At 36.6% G+C, this 18,795-nt stretch overlaps 2 protein-coding genes across 4 annotated transcripts in view; one reads left to right on the forward strand and one right to left on the reverse strand.

Moving 5' to 3' along the window:
- The window catches only part of LOC133526623 (dipeptidase 1-like), a 314,385-nt gene that overhangs the window by 89,558 nt on the left and 206,032 nt on the right, over positions 1–18,795 (reverse strand). The gene's annotated exons all lie outside the window — the stretch shown is intronic.
- On the forward strand, positions 1,875–16,964 carry LOC133516149 (uncharacterized). 2 transcript variants are annotated; one of them, XM_061848963.1, is made up of 8 exons: positions 1,883–2,011; positions 6,217–6,331; positions 6,656–6,771; positions 7,212–7,367; positions 8,422–8,557; positions 9,602–9,863; positions 15,697–15,778; positions 16,796–16,964. In XM_061848963.1, exons 1-8 carry the CDS (start codon positions 1,905–1,907, stop codon positions 16,944–16,946), a joined length of 1,125 nt encoding a protein of 374 aa, XP_061704947.1. In that variant the 5' UTR covers positions 1,883–1,904; the 3' UTR covers positions 16,947–16,964. The 2 variants fall into 2 exon arrangements, with proteins under 2 accessions (XP_061705022.1, XP_061704947.1); XM_061849038.1 differs by lacking the exon at positions 7,212–7,367 and having other exon boundaries at positions 1,875–2,011.

Consider the following 18,795-nt stretch of genomic DNA (forward strand, 5'->3'; position numbering starts at 1 on the left):
CCTGGGCAAGGGAATAATAAGAAAAATATTTAAATAAAAAAAAGTGGATTATTAGTGTAATAATTTACTCAACCACGGTTTAGATATAAATGTTTTGAAATTGTGATTTTAATTGCAGACCCATAAGTCAAAACAATAAAGACATAAAACCGTTTAATAATAATAACCACGGTCTTTGAAATATAATTAATATGAACATATATTTTTCTTACTTGACTAAAACAAATAGTCTTTCTTAAAAAACTGTTTAAGTAACATCAATTTCAAGGACATTGGGTGTTGACAGCCTCTTAATAAGAACGTTAATCTACTTATATTGGAAACCAGGTAAGTTGTATCTGGGGGCACGGCAGTACCATCCTTTTTTCGAAGCTGTTCAGACCATTTTCGTTCCCCTAATAACCATATCAATATTAAAAACCTTTTATATTTTAAATGAACATAATAGCTTGGCCATCGCATGAAAACACAATCTATCTCACAAGTAATACATATTAAATTAATTAGTGCGATTTCCAAGTCAATCTATTTATTTAAAACATAAATCATTTTTTAATCGAAATGGTCACTATAAGATGTTGTTAGGTTAGCTAATTACGTAATAACTTAAGACAGAAGGTATCTTAAGGATCCCGAATAAATTAACCGCCTTGGTATTACATGGATCTCACAACTTTTTCGGTAGAAGAACTGAGTTGCGAGACGTGTTTTTTTTTACAAATTATGTTTTTGATGGCATCTAGAAGTTTTAGTAGGACAAATTTAGCCAAGGTATATTTTTCAAGGCTCGCTAATTGTATTATCGTCGGAATAAGGCAAACAGTTATGGTACTTTTTATTCTGAAAATTATACTCTAAGAGGGTGATATTAGTATTGAAAGGAAGTGGGTACAGTTTAATTTCTACTTAGATTATGTCGCAGACTAGTACGAAATTTCATAGTTTATCGCTGTCAACGGGTAAGTCTCGATTGCTCAGTTGGTACGACGGCGGGCAGGTTTCCCGGAGTCGCAAGTTCGAGTCTTCCATTTTCTTCTTAAATTCATTTATTTAAACTTTATTGCACAAAAAATACAAATGGCGGACTTTAAGGCATACTCTACCAGTCAAACATAGGGCTAAACAGAAATGTAAAAATGGTGCAAGAAGAAAAGTGATTTTAATTTAAATCTATTGCAAACAACTGAAAAATATAATAAACTGCATATACAATACACAAATAATAATATCATAATATATCATTAAAAAACTACTACATATTTCTCTCATACATATATATTATTTATTTATTTTTATTTTATTTCTTGGGAAGACTTACAGCTAAAGTAACAAAATAGGTTTCGAAATAAAAACAGTAAGCCAATTACAAGTTTCCACAGGTAGAAACTGCGTTAAGTACATGTTGTGCGAAATTGCAGAATTAAGGGCCTACTAAAGCCGGCCGCGTATACCGGTTCGTAAGCCACGCCCGCTAGCTTCCTCCCTCCCCGCTAGCCAGGCGCGGATACAAGGGGGGGCCATAGGGGCAATGACCCCCCCCTAAAACCCTGGCTCTCACATTACTAAATTGAGTAAATTTTTTTTTACCTTATTTTCTGTGCAAAAATAATTGTTTTTTCAAAATGGCCCCCCCCTAAGCCAAATCTTGTATCCGCGCCTGCCGCTAGCACGCACACATGGAAGCGCTCCGCGGCGCGCGTGTAGGTAATAGCTCCATCTAGCGTTACAAAAGTTGACTATTATCCGCGGTCGGCCAGAAACTTAAATTCGGACAAAATAGAAAAAGATGGCGTATAAATAACGATTTCGTTTATATAACTATTTCTGAACAAGTAATAATAACATGTTACTTGATCTATCAATACTAGCCTATTAGATCTAGGTCTAAACCAGTAGGCTAAGATATGTCCGATCGTATCAAAGTGGTTTTAGATGTAGGGGGTCAATGGACCCGTGCTGGTTTCGCTGGGGAGTCTTTTCCAAGGGCAGAGTACCCTTCACTGGTCGGCCGGTAAGTAATTACACTATTAAAAATAGGATAAATTATACTTAATTATTTTTCTATAAAGTCAACCGTCAAAATTTCTCTTAAGAGGGAAGAGTTGATGATCCTAGCGAAATAACGGTATTTTTTCTATGAAATTCCATTTCGGGGGAAAACGTTTAACATGAACTAAATCATAACAAAACTTTGATTTTGATGTCGATCGCTTCAGCATAATAGATTCTAAGTTTATAGGTTTCGCTTTAATATTCTTTTTTTGTTTTTCAAATTTTGAAATAAAGGAATACCTATAAATCTTGCTTTTCATTGTGTCAATAATATACAAAAAAAATTATGGAAAATATTTAGAAGTGGAAAAACGTAGTCATGGCACTCATGGCTAGAGTGGCGCCGTTTTCGAGAACTCCGTTTTGTATGGAGAATGATCTCGCTCAAAAATATGTCCCATAGTAAACGGAGAATGTTCTCGAACAGAGCTACTTCAGTCATAGCTCAAATAATTGTGACATTATCTATGAAAAGGGACCTTATTGTCGATGGCACTTACGCCGCACTGCGTACCGTTGTTTATAATACGGGAGCATCGTTGATAATGGCGTAAGCATCTCCGACAATAAGGTCCCTTTTAATAGATAATGTCACAATTATTTGAGCTATGACTGAAGTAGCTCCGTTCTCGAGAACATTCTCAGTTTACTATGAGACATATTCTTGAGCGATATTATTCTCCATACAAAACGGAGTTCTCGAGAACGGCGCCACTCTAGCCATGAGTGCCATGACTACGTTTTTCCACTTCTAAATATTTTCCATTTACCATGTTTTATCAAGAATTAGATTAAGAAGAAAGGGGACGGTCGCTTTCCCATACAAACGTAGTCCCCATTTCCTTTCTGGATATTGACATTATGGAAATTAACTTTACATAATTTGAAGTATATTAACAATAGCTATGCTCTACGATTGACTTTTTTCGATTTTTATAACAATTTTTTAAACGATCCGACTGCTTTAATAATTAAAAATTCGAATAAAAACTAACGTAGGGTCATGGCTACGGTAACATTTTATCATCAAGTGGTTTGTAAATACGTTTGTATTTAATATTTACTTTCCCAAATATATTGTGTAATTGTGTAATTTATTGTGTATATGGTAATTCAGGTTATGCCTATTACGAAATGGTTCCATTGAACACTTAACTACCTTTTCTGGTGTATACACGCTTGCACGTTGTACTATATTAATAAAAACTGAACTGATTATAATATGTCAAAATAAATTAATATAAAATAAATTAATACAAAGAATACCATTAAATAATCAAAATTAATATTAACTATAATATTCCGTTCTCGAGAACATTCTCAGTTTACTATGGGACATATTCTTGAGCGAGATCATTCTCCATACAAAACGGAGTTCTCGAGAACGGTGCCACTCTAGCCATATTAAATATGTGATTTTAATATCCATATATTTCTTATAGTGCCACCTACAATATGCAAAATAATCCTTTTCTCAGAATGTCACATTCGCAAAATGCTTTCAAACTGCTTAGGCATTATGGTAAAAAGCTAACTGTTAAGAATACGAAATCATGAAATAGCAAATTTCCCGAGTCATCTTTTACCGTGAAATACATGGAAAGCCCAAGTGGAAATATAAGGAAGAAACCGGCCAAGTGAGAGTCGAACTCGCGCCCCAAGGGTGCCGTACACCAACATTTTTTTGTGTAAGCCCGACTCACGAGTTACGATTTTCGAGTTATCTATAGGAAAGGAACTATTTTTGTGTTTTTTTTTTCAAAATTGTAGTAATTTCGGAGAAAAAGGGCAGGAATATTCATTTTCTGGTGCACCTTGGCTACTTTAAAATTATAAAAAATAATATTGGCGTCATACGGAGCCCTTCCATTGGTCATACATATTTTTTTTTATTAATTTTGTACGCCGCAAAAGTGTCCTCTATGTTTATAATTCATTTATTTACGCTACAAATTTCAACTCAATTAGTCCAGTAGTTCGGAGCAAATAGACCGTGACAGACGGACAGACAGAGGAACATTCCTGTAAGACTTTTTGTTTTTTCCTTTTATGAAGATAGGTGCCCCCCCCCCCCCCCCCCCACCGCTATTTTATAATAACGTAGTCCTCATTTTCCTCTCTGGATACGAGTATAAACATTATTAAAAATATTTTGACCCAGTTTGTTGCATACACAGCTAGGCCCTAGTTTTTTTTTCGAATTTTTAGTTATTATAAAAATTAGCAGCATTTAAAAATTTGTATGCATTCTGTTTTTCGCACCTAATTTTTACACAAATAAAAAAAAAAACAAACAAAGGGGCATAGCTATGGTTTATTAATATACATTAAAATATTCAAAAGGGAAAAAGGGGACTACGTTTATATGGAGAAGCAGCCGTGGCCTATCCTCTTAAGGTACGGAACCCTAAAAACGGCCTGAAGTGTAAGAACATGCCTTACCCGGGCCGACAGATTGGACGCTATTGTCCGATACTTGTACCAATTCTCGCAATTCTCGACTGTAAATTGTATTTTTGGAGGCTGGTTCTGTTATATTATTACAATTATGATATGGTTTTCATTTTATTTATTTATATATATACAAACACACACACTCATCCAGAGGCGTATTTTAGTATTTGGCGCCCAGGGCCACCCCATATACCTGATAAGCACAAATGCATTTATTTTCGGCATCTTCTGTAATCGTGGAGCCTGCGCCGCCCTTCACAGTCTGCTCCCCGGGTCATGACTCCTTGGCCCTAGGGTTAATACTGACCTGCACTCATCCACACATTTAAATATTCATACTACAATGAACACTTCACTATTACACACTTTCACTATCTTGTACATTACGATACAAGTGCGAAAAATAGGAAATTCGCAATGAGTGGCAATAAAATCGACACGAGTTGCGAATGACCTATTCGCACATGTATTACAGTAAATATGTTCCTTTAAATTTTTAACATAGTCACGTAATTTGGTAATTATCGTACTGGTGCTTAGCTTATTGCATATTTTTTTGAAATAGCTCCTCGAGCCTCGTGAAAACTCAAGGTTGTATCAAACATGATCAAAACCTTTTAAAATTATTAGAACGGAATTGGGCTCTCGGAAGCTTTCCGCTTCTTGTAATAGATAGAGGGTTTGAAGTTGTCGATATTACCGCGGAAGTTCTGAGAAAAGATAGAAAATGCTCAATACAAGGGTATAATATAATATTGGCACAATACTAGCAACGTACAAAAGGTCTGGTGTCTGTATAACAGGGCAATTCGAACGTACCTACACTGACATCAGAATTATGTGGTTCAGTTATCTTGCATTGGGCGCGTACTTTGTCCGTGCGTGTATAGAAATCGTGAAAAAATTTAAATGTATTAAATGAAATCATTCAAATATCGTTCTGTTCTCAGTGTATGTTCGAATTGGCCTCTAAGCCGATGTTAGATAGCTAAATAGTTAGAGAGAGTTGTGATTTCAAAGAAAACAGCTGCTGTTATTAAGCCATAAACAATAATAAAGCCCTTTTTAAAAATTGATACTCAAGGCCTGATATGTATAAAAATAGGATTGGGCCAATGGCATTCCCTTGGGACACACCAAAAGTTTTGACAGATATTTTTCTATGGTGTGGATACGAGTATGGATTCCAATATTAGGTACTGTTTCTTTACGATTTTGGAAGTAATCTCTAGCGAGTTGTAAGGGAATCTCTAATAAATGGTAACAAAGGAATGAAAGCCGTCAAGTGAGTCGAAGCCTTTTCTTAAATTTGAAATTAGTCTATTGGTATTTATATTGCACACTACACCTTTTTAGGTGTAGGTATTTTTATGTCATTCCTCATTTCTCAGAATTATGAGCTCTTTCGATCCTAACACGAAAAAAAACTACCCCTAAATTTTCATACATTTTTCGGTCATTCCATTCCGTTGCAAAAACAAAACAAAGTATATAAAAAATTATAACGGAATATAAATAAAAATCTTGGGACACCTTTTAGATATAGATAGAGCTCGAGATTCCGAGTACAAATAACAAAAATATTTACAAATTTAAAAAAGTGTAGAGTACTAAGTAGTACTATACATTTACTAAGTAGTAACATAAAAAAATAAAATATGCCACTTTTATAGATGGAAATAAGAGGTATAACATTATTGTTTGTCCTAGATTTCGAAGGAGCGAACTGTTAGATGGTTTCCCTGATGTTTACTGCGGTCGTGAAGCTGTGCTCAAGAGAGGAATATCGCATTTATCCTGGCCAATGCAAAAAGGACTCATAAAGGTATTTCTTTAACCCTTTATGTCATAAACACAAACATCACTCAAACGCCAAGGCACAGAATAAATAAGTAGTACTATAGTAAAAGTACAAAAAGCAAACTTCCTACAAAACCGAAGTTTGACATCGATTTAGGACCGAATTGTGTTGTCTCTTTCTAATGTATGGAACTATCCCTTTCAGCTATTTAAGTTTGCCAAAATTCATGTAATGATCTGCATGGTTGTCCACGGTCTATCCTTAGCCTGGGGGGTAGGTTTAGTTTTCTTCAAATCATCAATCAAAAAATCTTCAAACTTGCATTATTACGACTAACATTATGTCCAGGATTGGGATGAACTGGAGAAGCTACTGCACCACACGTTCTACAAGGAGCTGCTGGTGGCTCCTGAAGAGACGAAGGTCATGTACGCACTGCACCCGCTCACACCAGGCAAGGACAAGTGAGTGGATATAGTTTTATTTTATTCACGAAACCCAACTGGGTAAAAACATAATAAATAAATAATATATTATAGGACATTATTACACAAATTGACTAAGTCCCACACTAAGCTCAATAAGGCTCGTGTTGTAGGTACCTAGACAACGATATATATAATTATAAATACTTAAATACATAGAAAAAACCCATGACTCAGAAACAAATATCCGTGTTCATCACACTAATATATGCTCTTACCAGGATTTGAACCCGGGACCATCAGCTTCATAGGCAACGTCACTACCCACTAGGCCAGACCGGTCGTCAAAATAAAACATTTTAATTAAAAACTTTTTAAAATAAATAAGATTTTTTTCTAAGTCGTCATCGCTTGGGTTGCCCAAAAAGCTGGCCGCAGTTCATAAACAAAGACTTGCAAGTAACCATGCTGCTTTCCAGGGAAAAGATGGCAGAGCTCCTATTCGAGACATTTATAGTGGACGCCATACACCTGGCCCAGACTCCGGCGCTGGTCACCCTGGCGAGCGGCAGAACCACTGGTCTGGTCTGGGAGAATGGTTACTCGTGCTGCTACACAGCTCCGGTTTTTGAAGGGTGCGTATTGGTCTTTGAAGAGGAAATTAGAAGTGTGCAAAAGATATGGCGCCCGCACGAAATTTGCGATGGAAGAAATAGCCATCACGCGGGTTATTACATTTTATACTAAAATTATACTGCTATGGTATGCAGGGTACAGATATAGTTCATAATCATTTACCATCGTATTTTCACGGAAACCTACGAACGTGTCATGTTATTTCAGTCAGTCTCAGTACATAAGTACTGAGGTTGACTGAAGTAGCATGACAAATACGAACGTTTCCGTGAAAATACGATGGTAAAGGATTATTTGTGACGATATTAGGTCAAGCAATAAGAAGTTATAGAGGGAAATGCTTGGACCTCAATTTTCACTCCCGAATTACACCAAAATGGCCTAGTAGCTTCACTAATGTATATATCAAGATAAAATTAAGAGCCCTAAAATAAACTTGAAAGAGCGTATATCTCGAAAACTATTCAAAATTTCAAAAACTTGACCTTACATTACTTGTAGAAAATTTAATCAGCTTTCGTTTTCTGTTAGTAGTAATGTCGCTAAGACGCAAAGTTTCTAAGATATAAGTGAAAAAGCCAAAACTTGGATCTACAAACCCCCCTCTCCCTTCCGGCTCCAGGACTACAGCCAGGGACTTATGTTCACCTCCTAATTAGTCCAAACAAAACAACGAAGTCAAAAATTGTATTCCAAGCATTTCCCTCTATAACTTTTTTTGAGCATTCGTTGCCTTAATAATAAATGAAAATTAGACATGTTTTAGTGATTTTTGTCAAAGTCTGCTTTAACATTTAGGTGTTTTTAAGATTAGTTGGAGTCTGCTCTTGACAATATAGTTTCGTTTCCTTGTGAATTTATTCATGGCATCTGCCTTTTATTAAAACGTGTGAAATTCAATACTAAGGGGCACTGATTAACAGTCCGCCGGACGTTATCGGCCTGTCAGTTATTCAAAACTTTTTGTTTTTGTTCTAACTGCCAGGCCGGTACTGTCTGGCAGACTATTAATCAGTAGGCCCCTGAATTAATAATTAGCCCTTTTGTATCTAGGTTTCCTCTAAAGCATTCGATAGTTACTTCTCAACTAACTGGCCAAGCAATGACCGAAATCTTGCTAAATTTAATGAAGAACATTGGTTACTCTTTCACCACACCCACTGAAATAGAGCTCGCGGAGAAGATAAAGGTAAGACTTTTTCTTTTTGCAATGTATGTTCATTGTTACCAAGCGTAATTGGAGTTGGGCGGGACATGTTGCCAGGCAGAGTGATAGCAGGTGGACCAAAATGTTGACGGATTCGTGGCCACTTTCGGATGAAAGAAGCGGCGTCCGTTGGCTCGTTGGTGGATGACATTCTGACACTTCCAGGATAAGTGGCGTATACGAACAGTAGGCGACTGAAGGCTAAAATGATGATGATGATGTAGGTTTGGGTTACATCTTGTTACAAACTAAATAAGACCTACTTCCCATTATTCGACTTAACATATATATGTAACTCAATATTATGGTCCCATCGAGCTGATCCGCGAATGAACACAAGAGGTGGTGATAGAAACATTAGAAACTCTGTGATAAAACATCATAACCTAATGTTGTGTTTCGGTTTTTTAGAATTGTCTCGATCAGTATTAAGTGCCTATGGAAAGAAAACTACAGTCAGTAGGTAATAAAGGTGTCGAAAAAGAAATTTTTGTCGAAACACTTTATTTTGTTAGTATAGAAAGATTTTGTTTAGTCGATTATCTTTATACTGTCAAGTCTTATTTTACCTACTGCTATTGGATTTGGAAGTAATATACCATATTATGATTGTATAAGCGCAATTTGTATGTTTATCACAGATATTTATTCCTAAGTTATGGATGTATTCTGTGTATTATAATCTATCTATGTCTATTATATATATATCGTCGCCTATTTGCCACAACACGAACCTAATTGAGCTTACTGTTAGGAATAGATCGATATGTATAAGATTGTTCCATAATATAAAATAAAAAAAACATGTATAACGGGGATTGCTCTGAGGAATCGTTCGGATTAATCCCTGCCGCTTCTTTCCACCATCGCTTTACCCGAGAACATTTTCGTCTTCACCACTTGAATGATAGACAATCTGTGCGTTTATCCAGACACTTCCTGATTCCCACAGCAAAATTTCGGAAGGAACTGTCGCCTGCAGTATTTACGTACAAACAAAAATCAAGTTTTTCCTTAATATTCCAGGCAAGCACATGCTACGTGGCTACAGACCTAGAATCAATCCAGGCCTCCAGAATGGCAGACGGCGACACCAAAGTTCGCTACCAGCTGCCGGACGGTCAACACATCATTCTGGACGAGGAGAGGTTCATATGTCCCGAAGTCCTCTTCCGACCTTCGTTGCAAGGCCTGGAGTGCCCCAGCATTGTTGATGATATATGCAAAACTATCAGCAGATGCGATATTGACTATCAGCCTATGTTTTATGATAATATCGTGCTTTCTGGTAAATATCAAATCTTTTTAACAAGATTTTATTTTACTTGCAATAAATGTATGTTTGGGTAAGGCCCTCAGCACTCGGATCGTAAGCGTAAGAGATACGTAAGCGTATCGTAATACGCGCGTAGAACGAGAGCGCTACGAGCACGAACAACTTCAAACAAGTCCGCACACGAAGCGTCGTCGTAGCGTAGCGTATGAGATTTATGTCATCATTACGACAGGTCTAGCGTACTTTATGCGTAAAAAAAACAAAACTTCTGACATAATCGAACAGTAAAAAATCTTCTTCATCTGACGCACACTCGCCGTAGATATCTGACGCCAGCGACGCCATGATTTCAACTGATGAGATTTCACTTATAAAACGCTTACGCGACGCTTGGTGCCCAGAAATCAACGCGTCTCGTACTCGTAACGTTTTTAGGGCCTTATACCCACTTCCCACTATTCAATTGAGCAGAAACTTCACGTACATTATGTACATGGGTAACAATGTAATATCCCATCAGGTGGATCGGATCTGTTGATGGACAGGAGGTGGCCATAGGAACTCTGTGATAAAACAACGCAACTTAATTGTGTTTGGGGGTTTTAGAATTGTCTCGATGAGTTGCCTGTGGAAAGATAAGTACATTCAGCGACAAGTTTTTATATCGTGTCATTCACGAAGACGTGTGCGTTGACTCGTCTTGTTCACCTATTATAAAACTATTTTTTATTTTGATTTTAATTTTATTTAAATTTCTAATCTCAATTTTGATTTATTATAACTGTAATTCTAATTTTATTTTATCTTTGTTTTGACATACAAATTGGCTTTGTTTTTAATTATGTTAATTCTGATATTGATTTTAATATATTTTAATTTTTGATCTCAATTGTTAATTTTTTATTTATTTTAATGTATTTATTTTAATCTTGAAATTAATTTCTGATATCATTTTAGTTTATTATACCTGTAATTCTATTTTTAATTTTAGACATATAAACTGGTTTTGTTTTTAATTTTAAGTTAGATTTCAACTTTAATTTAGTAGTAATTTTATTTTGACATGTAAATTGATTTTATGAATAATTGAGTACCTATGAGTTATGAAAGGTTAGATTAGACAAATCTGCCCGTCATCGCGGATGGCACAAGCTATACAGCCGTACATATGAAAGCATTTTGCCTGAGCTAAAAACAGAGATCGTTTCGTTCGGTTAATAACTTTTTATTTCAAAATGCTCTTTGAAAAGTTAAAGCAGCCACTTGCTCATATATAAAAGCTTTTCTTTGTAAGCTTACGTTTTTATTTGAGTCGTTTTGAAGCAATTAAGTTAAAGTATACTTCCCGTGGGAGTTTTAATATGTTACTAACGATCCGGTTTAACCTAAAGAGGCGTTTCATGTCGTTAAGGTTGACGCTCACGTGTTAACTTAACACACAGGCGTATTCTTATTTGAATGGGATTTTATTTTGTACATTTTTGCGAAGTCTGTGGTGGATTATGACTTAAGATGTAGATTTTTTTTTTTTTTTTTTAATTATAGGACATTATTACACAAATTGACTAAGTCCCACAGTAAGCTCAATAAGGCTTGTGTTGAGGGTACTTAGACAACGATATATATAATATATAGATATTTATAAATACTTAAATACATAGAAAACACCCATGACTCAGGAACAAATATCCATGCTCATCACACGAATAAATGCCCTTACCAGGATTCGAACCCGGGACCATCGGCTTCGTAGGCAGGGTCACTACCCACTAGGCCAGACCGGTCGTCAAGATTGGACGAAGTTTGTTGCGGATTCTGTTTAATACCTACATAGTACATAGATTATGGTTGTTTTTTTTTTTAATTACGATTTTGAAAACGAAATTTTATTTATATGATATGAATTTGGTCTTGATCTCTACAGGATGGCCCAGCGTAGGCCAGTCCTAGGGACGCATTTATGCGTTAGAGAGAGCAAGTGATATTGCTATCTCATTTCACCGCATAGCTGCGTCCCTTAGACTGGCCTACGTTGGGCCATCGTGTAGAGGAGCCCATAGATATGAATCGGATCTGTGAGTGTCAAAAGTGACGTATTTGATTGAAGAAGTGTCATTTTTGGCATTGATAGATCCGATCCATATACAGCCTCATTGGATGTTTATTTGTGGAAGTGTACGTTTTAATGAATTAATCTGTATAGGGACAGGGACCGTGCGCGTTGGAGGGTCTGTCATCTTGTGGCCTGAATCGGAACCATAAATATGCACATGTACACGTCACGTGTTTTCTTGTGCATAGTAGGTTCTGCCATCTTGTGGGCTACATCGGAACAATAAACATCACATTTACGCCTCGCGCAAAAAATCTGACGGGTCCGGTGCTGCCTCTTACAGTTCATGCACGCTCCCTATAAGCGGCCATACCGCTTACGTGGCGTATGTGACATCTTTTCCAAGATTTCATATGTTGGCCGTTAAGAGGCTGTCAACACCCAATGTCCTTGAAATTGATGTTACTTAAACAGTTTTTTAAGAAAGACTATTTGTTTTAGTCAAGTAAGAAAAATATATGTTCATATTAATTATATTTCAAAGACCGTGGTCGTGCTCGATACACGATTGAACGAAATCGGCTCGATAGAAAATAATTGCAAAGATTGGTCTTAAAATCACAATTAAACGGTTTTATGTCTTTATTGTTTTGACTTATGGGTCTGCAATTAAAATCACAATTTCAAAACATTTATATCTAAACCTTGGTCGAGTTAAATATTACACTAATAATCCACTTTTTTTTATTTAAATATTTTTCTTATTATTCCCTTGCCCAGGCCCAGTAACATGCGACAGTGCTATCTCATTTACTCCGATACAAATAGACAGTGTGCGCGCTTTAGGTATTGACAGCCTCTTAAGCGGGCCCTATAACTCCTTGTAATTATATCTCTCGTATCGAATGATGATCCCTATGACAGTTTATTGTTATATGAAGGAGCTGTCACGTCACGTGTCACGATGTCAGAGATGTAGCACGAATTAGCTACTAGCTAGCTAAATACTGCTAGGAATAGGTAATAGGGTATTTACAATATCATTCTAAGATGGAACTGCTTCAAGGAGCCTCTTGATTATTTGTGCAAAGTGTATATGTCAAGTTTAAATTTCCGATTTAGGCCACAAGATGGCAGAACCTACAACGCGCAAGGCAGCGTGCAGTTTAGGGGGCACCACCTGCTTTGGCATGGTGTGTCAATGTCAATAAGATTCCGATTTAGGTCACAAGATGGCACATTGTTCAATGTGCACGTTCCCTATAGTCAAAGATACATTGGTTGAGTAATATGCGTAAAATCTAAGGCAATTTCGTGCTTCCAATTCGACAGGGAAACAAGATGGCGCTGTACAGCTCCATATATTTTGACGTTTGACAATTCAGTGACTGGAAAACATATGTTTGGATGTTGAAGTAATGGGCACGTTGTTTTTCTTAACCTACCTCTCTATCACAATCAATTCTCTTTGTTATAGTGTAGTGTAACTTGCATAATATATAAATAATCTTAACTTAATTTAGTCGTTATCTTTTATCTATTTTTCAATTTGTTCACTCTATATTATTTTATGTATTTTTCCTTCTTGTCTGTTACCTTTCTCACTCGATGTTCTCATCGGAAGATCAGCGCTGGAAGCCACCAGCAACATGCTGAGATGAGGCCATTTCGTGGCACTTTATACTTTCTTTGTTTTTGTTATATCATGTAATTTAATGTCTTGTTTGTGTTTACGAATAAAATTATTCTATTTTATTCTATTCTATAATGTGTGCCTCATTCTTTACTTAGTAAGACCGTTGGTCTCGCCCCGTTGAGCCGCCTGAGTGCACTTCAGCTTTGTACGGTTTGGCTCTACACGCCATTTGACGAATAGACTTCCCGTTTCTGCTTGAGATGGGTCTGTAATTATAAATGTGTAGCCAAATTGCAAAATATTATGTACTTCGTTTTTGGCGTTCGAAGTTACTAAAATATCCTTTTACAGTACATATGGGGCTACTTTATAGCACTACTGCGAGAAGTAGCATATTACGTTACTGTGTCGAACATTTAAAGGGCCATATGTACTGTAAAACGTTGTACGATACATGTGCGAATAGGTAATTCGCAACTCGTGTCGATTTAAAACACTCCCTTCGGTCGTGTTTTAATTTATCGCCACTCGTTTCGAATTTCCTATTTTTCGCACTTGTATCGTAATGTACTATATTAACCCTTTACCAGGCTAAGGGATATACAGGGTGATTTCTGGGTCGTGATCCAGAACCACTTTTTCTAAATCTATTAATGATTTACATTATCATACGGTAGTATTTGATTGAAAGATAATTAGTTTGATTTTTATTATTTTTCAAGTAAAATTAATCTTATACGAAGTAATCATGGTCACCCTATGACTTTTGACATACGCTGTATGGAAAGCGACAAGACGTCACATTGAGTAGGGTGACCAAATTGTATACAAACATGTTTTTTTTTTATTTGTCATCTGTAAAATAATCATAATTATTGGTGATAATAAATAATGAGCAACATCATTAGACTCATCTTTGAATTTTGTGTGATGTCTTGTTCGCTTGCTCCACGACCCCGAAATCACCCTGTATACTTCCCACATGCGGCTCTTCAAACATGTGTTCTATTTTCGATGAGTAAGACTGACATTCGATTGTCATATTTTGACTGTCAGCCTGGTAAAGGGTTAAGAGGTGCATAACGATTTTTTTTTTCATATTTTTTGTTTACACATTTTAATCAAAGTATATATGCGAGCCCAGACTCCAATTTAAACCTTAAAATATTATAGTAACCAGATTAAAAATCACGATAACGTATTCCTATTGGTCACCACACGTGTTTAATTTTCATTTATTTTCAGTTATTGTTAAAGTATAATTTTAGTATCAATAGAGGTAGTCTAAGAAAAAAAATGTGCCTCCTTGTGTCCCTGTGTTCTTAGCTACTCTAGCGCTACTCTGGAGAGTTTTGGAACTATTATTTATAGCTGACAGCTGGACACTTTTGCAACAGTTCTGTCTAAGGAGATTCTGTTCCTTGCCTCTACTTTCCATAGTTTACAAGCCTATAGCGAAACGCGAAAATGGAAATTTTGTTATCTGCCTCTTTATCGCTCCAAATGCAATCTTCAGTGTGTGCTAGTGGCGCCCCCATAGTTTTGCGTGATATCTCCTATAGAGAATATTTCATACGGGGACCGATTTTTTTATTTGTTTATGTTTCGTTAGATTTGTATAATAAAATGCTGGTTTGAAGAGCTCTTCATTTTGGGTGGGATCAATACGAAATCTGAATTTGGGACAATTTTGGGCAAATTTTTGTACAATCGCCATCAGAGCAGCCGAGGTGCTCAAAAATATCCGAACACGCACGCTAGCGCCTTGACAATAGACGCGTGTTTAGATGTTTTTTTTTTATACCACGTCGGTTGCAAAGAAGCATACGGTCCGCCTGATGGTAAGCAGTCTCCGTAGCCTAAGTACGCCTGCAACTCCAGAGGAGTTACATGCGCGTTGCCGACCCTAAACGCCCACCCCCTCTCGTTGAGCTCTGGCAATCTTACTCACCGGCAGGAACACAACACTATGAGTAGGGTCTAGTGTTATTTGACTGCTGTTTTCTGTAAGGTGGAGGTACTTCCCCAGTTGGGCTCTGCTCTAGATCTGGAATGACATCCACTGGCTATGCCCTACCACACAAAGCGAGATGACATTCACAATGCCCATACCTCTTTTGTATGCGAATACAACATATTATTTTCTTATTTCTCAGGAGGCGGCAGCCAACTCGCCGGCTTAGAAAAGCGTTTACACAGGGAGCTTTTATTACGAGTCTTGGAACAGCCAAACTTCAGGTTTCTTATTTTTATGAACTTTTATTTAACTTGCAATGTTTGTATGTGTGTACTAAGGTGTCTTATCTTGCGATTTCAATATTTAACAATGTATACCCTCTAAATATAATGTAACTACCCTAAAATACACTAAAAAAACAGGACTTTCCTGTAACAAGAAACCGTGCCGGCTTGCTACAAAAATTTCCATACCATGGAAAAATTTGGTCTTGTTTGGTTTGCTATCCTGACGTTAGAATGGCGGGTGGACCTTTTTTGTTAACATTTTCGCTGCCATTGACTTGATATAAAGTCGGTACATTTCGTGCCCCACACGCCACGACTTCATATCAAGTCGTGGTCTTAACCAGGTTTGTATACGTGCAATTTTTGACGTGTGGCGTTGATGACACTGTTACTTCATTGACGTGGCGGCGAAAAGAATATCTCGTTTTAGGGAGAGGTACACTGGTTTCTAGTAAAGGTACACAGATGTATACAGAAGATACAAAAGAATAAAAGGGAAAGAAGGAAGGAGGAATGAAAGGAAGGAAGGTAGGTAGGTAGGTGGTGGTAGGCTTCATTGATGTGGCGTGGCGGCGAAAAGGTTGAATATCTCGTTTTAAGGAAAAGTACAAAAGTTCTAGTAAAGGGACACTGATGTACACAGAAGATACAAAAGAATAAAAAGAAAAGAAGGAAGGATGAATGAAAGGAAGGAAGGAAAGTAGGTAGGAAGGTACTTATCTACCTTCCTTCCTTTCATTCCTCCTTCCTTTTTTCCTTTTATTCTTTTGTGCCTTCTGTACGCCCCGGTAGCTACCTACCTAGGTAGGTGGTGGTAGGCTTCATTGACGTGGCAGCGAAAAAGCTAGTAAAGGTACACCGATGTACACTTAACGTACAATATAATAAAAGGATAAGAAGGAAGGAGGAATGAAAGGAATGAAGGAAAGTTGGTAGGTAGGTAGGTAAGTAGGAAAGTGTTAATGAATATTTCGTTGATATTCGCTGACGTTCACCATTATTTGTTGACAGGGTAACCGTAGACGCAATGGAGTCACGTCAGCACGCCACCTGGCGTGGCGGGTCGATGTTGGCGTGTATGGACGCCGTGAAGGGTTGTTATTTGACTAAGGAAGAATACGAGGACTCAGGCACTGCAAGGGTTAGGCAGAAGTTTTACTGAATAAACAATTGCATATTGTATTGTCTTGTCTTTTATTTGAGAGGATAGAGGACTACCGTTTCCATACAAACCTAGTCTCCATTTTCTTTTGGTACTGATATTATGGAAAATATTAATAATTCAGCCTATATACGTCCCACTGCTGGGCACAGGCCTCCTCTCATGTGCGAGAGGGCTCGGGCTATAGTCCCCACGCTAGCCCAATGCGGATTGGGGACTTCACATACACCTTTGAATTTCTTCGCAGATGTATGCAGGTTTCCTCACGATGTTTTCCTTCACCGAAAAGCTAGTGGTAAATATCAAATGATATTTCGTACATAAGTTCCGAAAAACTCATTGGTACGAGCCAGGAAAATATTGGAAAATATGGAAAATATTGTTACGATTTAATTGAATTTCTTAATTATTAAAAGGAGTTTTTAAAAATTTGTATGAAAAATGTTTTACACTCTTAACGCATATAATAGCAAAAAATTCGAAAAGAAAAAAAAGAAAATCAAACTAATGTTATATATGGCATAGCACAGGCATATTCTGATTTTAATAACAGGTTATGAAATTGATCTGGATTAGTTATCTGTCAATGTCAAAAGTGACATAATTTCAACTGATAAGTTCATTTAATAAAATCAGAATACGCCTGATAGTTGACAAATCTACATATATTATGTAGGCAAAGAGAATTTGAAATTTAAGTATATAGTCTTTATTGTGCACCATACAGTTAAATATACACAGAAAATGAAATACAGTTAAAAGCTAGTTAAGAAGTGATCTCTTCCAGAAAACCTTTGGGTAGCAAGAAACTATTGAACGTACAACCTTGAACGGGTAGGTACTAGTGGTACAAGATACATTGTTTGAGTATGATGTGTAAAATGTAAGACAATTTCGTGCTTCGAATTTAACAGCTAAACGAGATTGCGATGTTTAAAAAAAATCCTAGTATTTTTTTTAAACATCCAATAAGAAAAAAAGTTGTTTTTTTCGAACCATTCGATTTATATTTTCATACGTAGACGCAATATCGCAATTTCCTTGATTCCCAAAATAGCTTTACACTTTAACGTTACATCGTGACGTCACGATGTATTTGCCATTTTGTTAGGAGCGTTTCATCGAGCAGTTCATTTGTGATTTTTGTATTGCTTTAACGCAATGGGTCCCGTATAGACATATGATCAAAGAATTGATACCATTAATAAAAATATTGTCGATTAGCCTATTCTTTGTTTTAGTTCCTAATTAATACAACAAGCGATCTTGACGCAATGAACGCTACAAATTATGCTCTCAAGAATTCCTGGCGTTCAAAGGTTTTTTATTTTATCTGTCCGAACAAGGTATACTCTCAGTACAAAGGAATGCATAAACCATAAACCGACTGAAAGCTTTTCTTTTGTGCCCTTTAATTAAGAAGATCGGGCAAAGAAATGGTAATGTCAGCGTAAGGACTTTTTCTGTCTCCACAGCTGGAGACTAAGTTTGCATCTAAATCGTCGCGACAAGCTTTAAGGAGGAAAGAGACAAACTAATGTTTGTCTGTTTAATTAAAAATTTACTTACTTTAAGGACGAATTTTGCAACACACACACACTCTTTTAAAATTATGGCTTCAGTCCAGTGGGACTATTTCGCCAGTATCATGGTATTAGGAGCTTCAAAATACGTTTAAAGATTAATTCTCCATTCACAGCACATTACCGCATTGGTTTATCGTATAAGCTATCGATATTACACTTTAAACAATATATTAATGAGCAAAAAAAAAACAAAGGAATTAATCACGAGGTTAAAATAGCAAGATGGCGCTAGAACCAGAAGACTTGTGCCGCTAACATTGATT

The sequence above is a fragment of the Cydia pomonella genome, chromosome 1 (genome assembly GCF_033807575.1).
Source record: "Cydia pomonella isolate Wapato2018A chromosome 1, ilCydPomo1, whole genome shotgun sequence".
NCBI lineage: Eukaryota > Metazoa > Arthropoda > Insecta > Lepidoptera > Tortricidae > Cydia > Cydia pomonella.